The sequence below is a fragment of the Elephas maximus genome, chromosome 7, assembly GCF_024166365.1.
Source record: "Elephas maximus indicus isolate mEleMax1 chromosome 7, mEleMax1 primary haplotype, whole genome shotgun sequence".
Lineage (NCBI taxonomy): Eukaryota > Metazoa > Chordata > Mammalia > Proboscidea > Elephantidae > Elephas > Elephas maximus.
In genome coordinates, this window is record NC_064825.1 from 28,676,275 (window position 1) to 28,689,043 (window position 12,769).

At 40.6% G+C, this 12,769-nt stretch overlaps 1 protein-coding gene across 7 annotated transcripts in view; it reads right to left on the minus strand.

Moving 5' to 3' along the window:
• FAT3 (FAT atypical cadherin 3) overlaps nucleotides 1–12,769 on the minus strand; it is a 793,468-nt gene that overhangs the window by 622,954 nt on the left and 157,745 nt on the right. For all 7 annotated transcript variants that reach the window (XM_049889556.1, XM_049889551.1, XM_049889553.1 and 4 more), the window contains exon 2: nucleotides 1,137–4,442. In XM_049889556.1, coding sequence (XP_049745513.1) covers nucleotides 1,137–4,425 — 3,289 coding nt within the window. In that variant the 5' untranslated portion in view covers nucleotides 4,426–4,442. The remainder of the gene's footprint in view (nucleotides 1–1,136; nucleotides 4,443–12,769) is intronic.

The window sequence follows — 12,769 nt, forward strand, 5'->3', positions numbered from 1 at the left end:
GTTTGAGACGGTACTTACAGCTTTGTAACTCTCATCTAATACTTAATGCAGTTTCTCAAATCCTTTTTCTAGTAATATTGAAATATAGGTAGTGATCACTATAATGACACCTTCCCAAGGCCTACTCGGAATTGCATTATCATTGCCATCATCATCATCACTGGGAGCAAAGCATCCTATAAGTGCTGCAGAAAAATGATTTAATGTATGTAAATGTGTGCTGAAAACTGTAAAGTGCTAATATTACCATTTACATGAGAATAGAGAAGACACAGCCCTTAATCTTGATATTCTACCATCTAAAGAAGACGACTAGAGAAATACAAAGTACTGATAAAGGGACACACATGCACACATGTGTCCACGCAAATGTACCTTTAAAGAGAAATAATCACAGTAACTGGTATGGAAAAAAAAAGTCCATGTCTGTATGTATGATGGAGACTAAATCAGTAGGTGGGAAGGCAATGAAAATATTAAGGCAAGTTTGCCCTCTCTTCAAAAATATTTCCTATAAAAATCAATTCTTATAAATAAAATCTTAAAAATCCATTTTATAAATACAATCCTTAACACACCTCCTCTATGCTACCATTTGGATTATTTGTAGAGGCACACCTCCATATATTTATGAAGCACGCGCAGAGTGAACGTCTGTCATTCAAGGGCCAATCGTGCCTGTGACACATCAAAGAGCCAAGCAACTAATGCAGTATCGCTTCAGCAAAGCATGACTGTAAGTGGAAGGATTCATACACAAATCCATTGAAAATCTATTTCACACTTCTAATTTAAAGCCAATTCAAATGTAATTTACTTTATCAGGGCTCTTAATTTAGTGAAGGTCAAGTGTGCAATCAACAGAGGTGACAATCATTTACGCTTATCAAAAGATAACCTGGTAGTAGGAGTAACAAACAATAAAAAATCAGGAATTTCCTTGGAAACCCAAGACTTTAGTGTATAAACAAGTCTTTTTACAATCCAACATAACTCTATTAGGAAGCTTCTACTGGCGTCATCTCTGCATCATATACAACCTCATTTGTCAGTCTATTTTACTGCCAGAATATCCTTTCCAATGTTGACGATTTGAAAGGTGAAACAACACTTCTGGCACAAAATGTTAAACTTACCGCTCTCGTCATCTATATTAAACCTTCCAAGACCACTGCCATCCCTGATGGAGTACTGGATCTCTCCATCCCTCCCGGAGTCCTCATCGTGGGCAGTCACCTGCAGCACACTTGTTCCAATGCGTGAGTTTTCCTTTACAGATCCAACAACAGCAAAGTCTGGGAAGTACGGGGTGTGGAGGTTTTCATTGACATCCACCACTTCCACCTCAACGAAGGAAACAGATGACAGAGAGACAGGCCGCCCTTTGTCTTTGGCCCGAACCGTGAGGTTATAGAACTGCTGTTTTTCATAGTCAAGTTCTTTGCTTAAGCGGATGGCACCACTTGCTTTATCGATTTCAAATCTCCCATTATAATCATTGACCAAAGAGTAGCGCACTTGACCCCCCAATCCAAGATCTGGATCGTGGGTCTCCAGCCAAGCAATGACGGTGCCAACGGGGAGATCTTCAAGAACCTTCACACTATAGCTACTGGGAATGAAAGCTGGGGAGCAGTCATTGACATCATCCAAAAACACCTTAAGAGTGACAACGGAAAATAGTTGCTGACCACTTTCTGACTTGTCCCTGGCTTCTATTTTTAAAGAGTAGTTTGATTGAGATTCTCGATCCAGTTGGTCAGCTACATAAACAATTCCAGTTGAGCTATTGATGCCAAACTGCTGTGTATCTGTCAAGACGGAGTAAGTCACTTCACCATTGGAACCCAAGTCTTTGTCTCTGGCTTCCACTTGAATAATCTCAGTACCGATACTTGAACTTTCAAGAATGTTAACTGAGTAACTGTCTTGAAGAAAAATCGGGTTATTGTCATTAGCATCCTCCACATTGATGGTCAGCAACCTCCACGAAGACTTTTGTGGATTACCTAAATCATAGATGGTGATATTAAGGAGATAGAGGTCTGTTTGTTCTCGATCCATGGGCATAAGGACTTTAAGTTGCCCAGTCTCCATATCGATATTAAAGCAGCTGTCTGTATTTCCATCAGATATTGTAAACAGCACCTTTCCATTGAAGCCAGAGTCGGCATCATAGGCTTTAATCTTCAGGATGTTAGCACCAACTGGCAGATCCTCCTTCACAGCCACATCAGAAGGAAAAGACTTGTCAAAGTGTGGTCCCTGTCTATTAATTGAATAAAAGTCAAGAAATCCATCTTCCAGATTCAATTTCCCATTCGCTTTTGCCTTAATGAGCAGTTTCTCTGCCAGCTTTTGAGCCACACGTGTTTCTCTGCAACTGAAGCTCTTTGAAGAAACCTTCCCATGGAGGACTGAAATGTTAACAGACATGGGGTCTGCGAAGTTCTCTCCATCAGTTGCTGTAATTCTGAGGCCGAAATTACCATTTTTAATGCCAGAATTCATGAGTGACTTTTTCAGTTGTAAAACACCAGAGTCTGGGTTTAAATAAAAGAAACCAAGTTCATTTCCAGATATGATTTTGTACTTTACAAGTTCAAGTTCATCGATATCGATGGCAGAGACAGCTGTAATGTGACCCCCAACTGGAAAGTCATATGAAATAACTCCTTGACAAGCAACTTTTTCAAAGAGAGGGCTGTTGTCATTGACATTTCCTATGCGAATAGTCACATTTACCTCACTTTCATGTCGGTATGGCGAGCCCCAGTCAGAGGCTCTTACAATAAACCTGTAAGTTTCTGGGGAGGATTCAAAATCCAATTCTTCGGTTGTGCTAATAACACCTGTAAACTGGTTAATGGCAAATGGTAACAAATTCAGGCTGGCGATACTGTAGGTGATGTATCCATTTTCTCCTTTATCCTTATCAGAAGCTGAAACCGTCAGAACGCTCGTTCCCACTGGAACACTTTCATTCACGAAAGCCTCATATAGCGGCTGCTGAAACTCTGGGGTGTGGTCGTTGGCGTCTTCTATACCTATGGTGACTTGTGCTTTTAAATCCCCTTCCCTGTTTGTCACCCCCAGTTTATAAACCTCCTTCTTAATGGTATTCAGTGGCTGTGCTGTGACAATCAGACCGGACCGAGGATTAATTTTAAAGTACTCTGCATCCTCACCAGGAGATAATTTGTATTCCACATCTAGCGGTTCGGGACTTAATTTTACTATAGCAACCACCACACCAGGAGGGGAAAATTCACTGATGCTCACCTCGTACACTTCTTTCTCAAATCTCACTGGGACAGCATCCCTTTGGGGGTTGGCAATGTGGACTATCTTCAGTGCCGAAAACTTCTGAGGTGACCCCTTGTCTTTCGCTTGAAGAGTGAGATTGTAGCCGTAAGGAAAGCTCTGCCAGTCAATCTGCTTTCTCTCCTGAATCTTGTACTCGTTCAGCCACTTTCCTTCCTTGGCCAGGAAGAACTGATCTAGAGGATCCCCAGCCACAATGGAAAGAGATTCAATCTCTCCATTAGCCCCCTCATCTAGGTCATCGACGGTCACTACAGCATACGTCGGCTCTTTGTCCAGTGAGAAAGGAACATGAGTGACTACATGGATAGTTGGGGCATGTTCATTTATCCGTTCAATGTGAACATAAAGCTTTGCAGTACTGCTCACTCCGTTGTTTCCATAGAGTTTCATCCCTCGGTCCACAGCCAAAATTTCCAGGTCATACCTACTCTTCTCATCATAATTTAAACGTCCACTTAAAGAGATGACACCGCTGGTGGGGTGAACTGAAAAGAGATCCACTTTGCTTTTAAAGTAGTAGTAGAATTCTCCGTTGGAACCAATGTCTGCGTCTGTCGCTGTCACCTGGGCGACACTAGTCCTTAAAGGTGTGCTTTCTGCGATGGTAACAGAGTATGTTGTGGGTGAAAACAAAGGTCTCAGGTCATTCATATCTAATACTTGTATATTCACTTTGGTCCATGCTTCTAAATCTTCTCCTCTGACAGAACCTTTAACTATCAATAAATAATTGTCCTGTATTTCCCTATTCAATATGGCAGAATTGCCACCTTTAGTTCTTATTCGGAGGAAACAGAAATCTGCAATGATGACTTCCTCTGCTTTGAAAAAGCCTTCCTCGTCTCCAGATACTATTCTGTATTTGATATCCCAGGACAGATCTATCAAGGTGATGCCCATTCTACTTTGGCTGTTGACATAGGTCCTTGCTGCTGAGTTCTCATACACAGTAGCATTATAAATGGAATGTGTGAAGTGGAAGCCCAGGGGCCCAGTCCTTGGCAGCCCCTGGGAGACAGTGGCCAAAAGCTTGAGAAGCAGGAGGATGAGGCAAGGAGGAGGCCGTGTGCCCACACAGTATCCCATAATTATATCCATTACATCATACTTCCATCCTGAAGGGGAAAAAAAGAGAGAAAAGACAAATTAACCTAGAGACAAATAGGAGAAGGAATCGGAAATAGTTAATAAAATTAATATTAAGTAATAATGAACCAGTGCATTTTTAAAACTTTATTGTAAATCTTTTTACTAGAACAGCAATAAAAGAAAAAATTAGAAACTTCACCAGTACTGGATGATAGGGAATTAAAAGTCACTAGGATTTAACCTTATTTTGTTTGTTTTTCAAGAACACTTTTACAGTGCTGGTTAAAGTGTGGTTTGGTATAAGATCTCTCCTTTCTCAAGGTCAATGGAGTAATATGTATTGGAAGACTTAAAAATGCATTTATTTTTGACTCAGAAATTGCCTTCGTTGAGAAATAATTTAAAAATATTCATCACAGCACAGCTGAAAATGCAAAAATTCAAAAGATAGCAAATGCCTATCTATAGAGAATCAATTAATCTGTGGTGTATTCATAAAATGGAATACTATGCAGCCATTAAAAATAATGATAGAGATATATATTTTCAGACGTGGAAAGATGTAACGCTAAGTGACCAGTGAAGATCATGAAACAGTGTCTGTGCCATATGGTATGATGCAAACATCTATAAGCAAACTGCATTTTACATTTAAAAGGGATGAACTATGTTGTGGGATTTGGAGGCTTATCTGCATCTCCTAATTTCTCTTCAGAGAACAATATTCATCAAATTTTATATAATTACTTCAATAATTTTTAAAGAAAGATATCACCACCATGTTTTACTTTTACTTTTAAGATGGTCAAGATTTATTCACAATCCCATACCACCCGCAAGAGCCAAAACATCATGAAGCAAACAAAGCAGAAATGATGATCCCTAAGGAGTTACATGATCTTAGTGATATCCATGAGGGAACTGTGTGTGCCACTCAGAATACAGGAGATAAGACCCATTACGAGAAAGAAAAGCCTAACCAATTACAAGAGGTACTTCCAATCATTTTTATCAGCCACCATTAAATATCCAGTCTCCATACTTTATGACTACGTAGATTAAATGTTGAAAACACTTGCCCATTTTAACCATCAAAATCTGTAAAGTCTTTAAAATAGAGGGGAAAAGGTCTATTTAACAAGGAACAGTTAAGTCTATTTACGCCCTCATGGGGTAGAATTTGCAGAAGCCCCACATATGGGTTCTTCCACCAAGCCACACTCTTGAGCCTCTTGAATTCTCTTCTTCCTCAGGAGCAGGTAGAGAGATGAGAGGGAGTTGGGATGACAGGGGGTAGGAAATGAATTCTTTAGAGGGTACACTGGTAAGTTAGGCATAAATAATAAATGGCAGACATTTTCACTGTATTTTATTCACTCCTCAAAACAACTTTAAGCAATAGTTACTATTGTATCCAACTACAGATTAGAAAACTGGATCAGAGAAGTTGAACCCATTTGTTTGGAGCACTGGCCCAACCAAAGTCCCTCAGCTTGTACATAGCAAAGACCTCAAATCTTAGTGTTTCTTACTCTAAAGTTTATTCTCTGCTCCACCATGCCATCGTCCTCTCTGAATTATATGTAAGCAAGGCTGAAATAATTAAAGCCCCTGTGAAACATATATATACAGGCCATTGGTGATTCAGTGGCAGAATTCTCGCCTTCCATGCAGGAGATCCAGGTTCCATTCCCAGTCAACGCACCTCATACACAGCCTGAACTCATCTATCAGTGGTGGTTTGTGTGTTGCCATGATGCTAAACAGGTTTCAGACTAGGAAGAAAGACCTGGCAATCTACCTCTGAAACTCAGCCAATGAAAACCTTATGGATCACAAAGGTCTGATCCGTAACTGCTCATGGGGAGGGTGCAGGATTGGGAAGAGTTCATTCCATGTGCATTTTACTTTTACTTTTAAGACTCCATGACAGCTAATGACAATAGAAACATATGTGGCATAATTTAATTCTATTAAACTAGTTAACAGTTATCATTGATGGAAAAGCATAAAACCCACTCAACATCTCTATTTGGTTATCTCTTTTCCGGATTTAAACTAGTTCTGATTACTGGCTGTAAGCTGAGAAATTCCCTATAGACGAGTAACATTTTAAAATATTACAAAGTAGAGTTTATAAAATGTTTCCATATCCAAGTTTGAGAAGGCAGGTATTATTAAGCCCTTTTTGTAGATGAGGACAAGAAACCTCATTTTCATAGTAGGAGAGTCTGGATGAGAACTCAGGCTCTCTACACACCCTATAAGGCTTTTCTTTTTTTTTTCCAACGCTGCTCTACAGAAGACCCCCATAAAGCAAAACGCTGAGCAGGCATGTGTTTGGTCCCACCTGGGGATGAAATCTGTCCTGCTGCTCTCATCTGCTGAAGTAATAGGAAACACTGAGTAAGCAGTCAGAGAAAGTAAAAAGTTTAATATAGGAATTTTATAGGCAGAATAAGGAGCCCTGTTGCACAATGGTCAAGCGCTCATCTGCTAACTGAAAGGTCAAAGGTTTGAACTCACCAGACGCTCTGCAGGAGAAGGATGTAAGAGTCTGCTTCAATAAAGATTACAGCCTTGGAAACCCTATGGGGGGTGGGAGGGCAGTTCCACTCTGTCCTACAGGGCTACTGCAATTCTAAATAGACTCAACAGCAACAGGGTTTTTTTATAGGCAGGCTAGACAGCAAAAATGAAAAACAGGGAGGTGGGATAACTCTTGATAAAAGAACTTGAATCTCAAAGTCAATTTCACATGCAATTGCTCTGGCTGTCTGTCCTTGGGGAACACCTCAGGTGCTGAGTGTGTGAAGCAGGATGGCCGTGGGGAACTGGCATAGGGAACCACGCAAGAAGGAAGACAGATGGCAGCTAGCAACCCTTTGGCTGTAGGTCCCTGGAAAGAAACTATTGGGCTGCAAGTCATTTCAGAGGACGTTTCCTTAGCAAAATGGTGTATTTTGGTTTCATGAATAAGGTAGGTTCAAATGTCCTACTCAGGGGAAAGGAGAATCCCTTGGAATCCGTGTGATTGGAGGTGTTTTTGGAGAACACGCTCAGCCAAAAATGGGAGTGACGGGCCCCTCTTTAGCGATCACAGATACACAGGAGCAGGAACTTTCCTAATACCCAATAACCTAAATAGACTCTTATTTCAGCATCTGAAAATGCTGCAAAGCAGAAACGTATTTTTAGGTTCACTGTGAACACGGTGGAATGAGATACCGCTCTTTTAAGGAAATGACCAAAAGCAGTGCTATCCCCTTGAGGTAGAAAACTGGGTCTTCCCTCAGCAGGTTCCTGAGAAATCCCAATTCAGTTTCTCCGTCATTCCCCGCTTACTAGTCTAAACTGAAGAGACTGCCTGTGAGAACGGTTTTGCTGCTTCTCATCCAAGGAATCTGAATCCCACAGTCATCAGAGTAAAAAACGGTCTCAATGGTAAACTCAGTTCAGCTGAACTCTGTGAATGGAATGCACTCGGCTGCTAACCGTTAACGTTGGCAGTTCAAGTCCGCCCAGAGGTTCCTTAGAAGAAAGACCTAGAGATTTACTTCAAAAAAATCAACCATTGAAAACTGTATGGAGCACAGTTCGACTCAGACACACACAGGCTCGCTGTGAGTCAAAACCAACTTGACAGCAACTGGGTTTGGAACTCTTAGTCTGCCGCCCATTCTAGCCCTGGATGCCAAAGGACGGAAACCTGGTGGGGGTGTGGTGTAACTCATGTTGGAGGTACACAGTACTGGTTTGCTAAATAGGACATTAAAGTTTAGATATAACCAGAGGTCCAGAAGTCTTCAATAAGCTCAGTTTCTAAACCCCCCAAAAATCAGCACCTCTTTCTTCAGGAAACAGAATCACGGAGTTATGCAGGCTCAAAGGAACCTTAAAGATCATCTGGCCTAATCTCCTGAGTTTATAGGTAAGAAAACTAGGCCTATAACGATGAAGAGAATCCCCTAATACCTGGGTTCAGAGCCGATCCTGAACTGAAGGCTGTGTCAATGGTACTTGCTTTTCCTTGACTTAATAACATTTTCGAGCCACGGTTTATCATCGTTTTGCAGTGATCTTCTTATTCTGCCACCTTATGACCCTCTGGTATTACTACCTCCTCCCAAGTAGTTAGCTGTTTATAAGGAACGTTAAGTGCCTTAGGGGAGTGGCTGCTTTTACAAACCCTCTGTGAATCCTTCAAACCAAAGAATGTCTTCATAGCACACGGCTTATTCATGGAATTTAACTATGTGAAAATTGGTATTTTTGCATATTGAGTTTTTCATCCAGCAAGAAAGATATACTCTGCGGGAATTAGTTGCTTATGAACTAGAATCAATGGCCTTAAAAGCAAACAGAAAATACTTCCAAACGCAAGCTTAAATGGAACAGTATTACTGTGTACTGAAATTTGGATTTAACTCCAAAAGACTAGGCTGGACTAAGCCTGTTGGCTTCAGTTGTTGAAACTAAAATATCTTAGAAGGTTTTTGAATCTTTATTTTCTCAAAAAAAAAAAAAAAGTCCCACCTAGCACAAATTAATTAAAAGCTTTTGCAGTTTTCTCATTGATTTAGGAGATAAATGAGCACTATAATTAAGGAATTCTGTAAAATCTTGCACAGTAAATGCCAGAATAAGATTTTGCCTCCTTTTTAGCATGCCAAGACAACTCTCAGGATGTTTTAAAAAACAGTATTGCTTTTTCCACATTGAAGCCAAGCTATCTGCAAAGCCAATATGATAGTTATGGTATTTTAGACGCCCTTGATGTACATTGATTTATTCCACTGCTTCTGGATTAGTTTAAAGGAAGCACTTAGTTCCCAACCTCAGAGCCTATTTTCTACAACCCAGTAACATAATCAATAATTTTTTATATAATCTCCAAAGAGATCATCTAGCCATCAATCTTTGAGACATTTATTTTGCAGGGGCAGCCCTGGCCCTGCTTCCCCATCCTGCCTTTCCACTCCTTTAGGATGGACTTCAGTGTGGGTCTTACTTGGAAACAGATTTTTTAAGGTTAAATACCAGAAACCTCAGTGGCAGTGAACAGCTCTCACCAAGGCCCGGTCTCTGGGAGTGTGTTGACTTTCCAAGGTTCCTGGGGTCTCTTTGGTAACCAGGTGGAGGTGTTTCTGCTGACATTACAATGGCCTCTGTTAATAAAAGAGTCTTGAGAATAGAAAAAAGGAATCTTGAAAAATATTCTATTTTTGCTTCATCTCTTCCTATATCTTATATTTTAAAAGGGTTCGTCACACAGACAGAAATGGTGCTTGGGAAATGCACTACGCTGGGCTGTGAAAACAAAAAAGGACAAAGTCAATACACAAAAAGCCTCCCATTTACAAGCATCCTTGATGAAGGTGACCTTGTTAGAACTGCAAACAGAAGGTCAGTCCCTGCTGGGGTGTGTGCTGTGACTGGGCCCTCACCTATGCAAATGCAGCAGAGCACAGACGTTCCAGAATACAGACTTTGGTGCCTGACTGCCAGGGTTTGAATCCCAGCTCTGCCATTTATTAGCTGTGTAAACATGTGCAATTTATTTAGCTTCTTTGTGCCTCACTTTCCTCTCCTATAAAATGAGAATGATAGAGTACATACCAAACAGAATTTAATGAGTATTATATAATTCTTGGAAAGCCTGGAGGTGTAGCAGTTAAGAGCTATGGCAGCTAATCGAAAAGTTGGCAGTTCGAATCCCCCAGGTGCTCCTTGTGACCTCTATGGGGCAGTTCTAGTCTGTCCTGTAGGGTAGCTATAGTTGAAATCAACTCAACGGCAGTGGGTTTGTTGTTTTTTGGTATATAATTCTTAGCTAGTATTGTCACTAAGGAGGCTTGGTGGCACAGTGGTTGAGGTCTTGGCTGCTAACCAGAAGGTCAGAGGTTCAAACCCACTAGCCACTACAGTTTGATGGGCAGTCTGCTTCCATAAATTTTATAGCCTTGGAAACCTACGGGACAATACTACTCTGTCCTACAGGGTCATTATGAGTCAGAATCAACTCAATGATAATGGATTGACTTCCTGGTTTGGTGTTGTCATTAACTACGAGTCCCTGGGTATTAAAAATGGTTAACATGCTCAGCTGTTAACCAAAAGGTTGGAGGTCCAAGTCCACCCAAAGGCACCTCGCAAAAAAGCCCGGCGGTCTATTTTTGAAAAATCAGCCTCTGAAAACCATATGGAATAAAGTTCTACTTTGACACACAATGTTGCCACGAATCAGAACCGACACAATGGCAACTGGTTACTAGTTATTGTTATTAAGTCCTTTTTTTAGAGAAGACAAAATCTGTGAACCACAAGATAGAGGACAAAATTCACAACCTACTCTGATGGTTTCTTTCTAATAGAACAGCCAATTCAAAATAATGGAAAGGATGTCGTTTTTTTTTTTACTAAAAGCAAAGAGGATTCATATATAGAGTGTAAAGAGTATAGACTCAAATGTCAGAGAAGCCTGAGTTGAATCCAGGCTTTGCTTCTTACTGGCTGGGTAACCTTGGGCTAATACTTAAATTTGAGGAAACTTCGGTTTCCCTATATTTAAATAGGGATTATAAGAGTCCCTAGTGTCATATAAAAGGCTTAGCATAGTGTCTGGCACACATTAAGCGTTCGATAAATATTAACTGAGATTATTATTTTTAAGGTGTTTAGAAGAAAGCATACAAAGGGAAAACTGTTAAAGATAAAGAGTTGAGATGGGGTTCGTCCACAAGGTAAAAAAAAAAAAAATTTTTTTTTTTTAGGTAGCCCGTCCTAATTTGAAAGCCCTTCAACAGATCCTGGACTCCTGCCAGGGGTCTGGGTCAGGGCTGGAAGGGGGCCCTGTGCATGGTAATGCAGGCCAAGGGCTATTATCAACTCCCAGATGTATACCTTCAACTTCGGAAACTGTAACCGCATTAGAATACTACTACTCAGACCTGGCATTTAATTCCTGGGGACTTCTAGCAGGATTTTTGCTGGCGATGATGAGTCCCAGAACAGCCAGATACTGCTAAACCCTATCTTCCAGAGCAGCCTGATCTGATACCGCCAAAATTACCATCCCCATGGCACTACTTTATGTTCTGGGTCCTTGCTCCTGAAATCAGTTATAGACTGTCTGTATGACACACTTGGGAATAAAGTTTTATTCTCTGGCTGACACTAATAGCTGCCTGGAAAGAAAGCAGAATGTTTACTCTGTATTTTTTTGATACAAACCATTGTAGCTGGAGGGTGAATATGGCAATATATTAGCTATTTGAGTCACAAATAATTCACATCATGCCATTACTCAGATTATATAATAATATAGTAGGCCAGAGTCACGGAAAGTCACCAAATTTTAGAGCCAAAAGGACCATAAAATTGTCTAGCTCAACACCCTAGTTTTATAGTTTACGAAACAGAGTCCAAGAGGTTAAGTGATTTTGACAAGATCACACAGCTTGCCAGTAAACAAGCTAAAACTGGACCTAAGATCTCCATTGTGAATTTGACTCTGATATGGCTATTCATTTCTTTAAGAACACAGGTCTTATGTCCACGACTAAAATTTTACTCATTTTCTAAGGTTCACTCCAAAGGCCACCAACTCTATAAAGCTATCACTAATTCTCAATCCAAAAGTGAGCTCCGCTCCTTCTAAGGCTGTGATTCTCAGAGTTACGCAAGCATCAAAATCCCTGCAGGTCTTTTTAGAGCTGAGATTGCTGGGTTCCACCCCCGGTGTTTTTCACCCCATTGGTCCCTGGGGAGGACCCAGAATTTACAATTCTAACAGCTTCAAAGAGATACTGTACCTGGGACCGTACTTTGAGAACCTTATGCTAAACTCAGTTCTTATTTTAGATACATACATGGTTCTCTCTTACATCTCTTTGATAAGGATCTGGTGGCACAAGCGTTCGTGATCAGCTACTAAACTGGAGGTTGGCAGTTCTAACCCACTCAGCCGCTCTGCAGAAGAAAAGCCTGGAAAACTATTTCCATAAAGATTACAGCCAAGAAAACCCTATAAAGCAGTTCTACTCTGTAATACACGGCATCACCATGAGTTGGAATCAACTAGACAGCAACGGGGTTGGTTTTGGTTTTTACCTCCCTGATAGCATTTTTTCCTTATATTAAAGCTATGTATATGTGTCTTTAAGTTACATACTGGACTGTAAGCTCCCTGAAGGTAAGCTCTTGGCCTTATTTCTTCTTCTAGTATCTAGCAAATCACATTGAAAAGTCAAGAGCTCAATTTAGTTTTGTTGAATGAAACTGAGCTAGTCAGCATACACACAACTCTATAGAATGCCCCAGAAAAAGGACAAAAGTGTGCTTCAGACAAGTT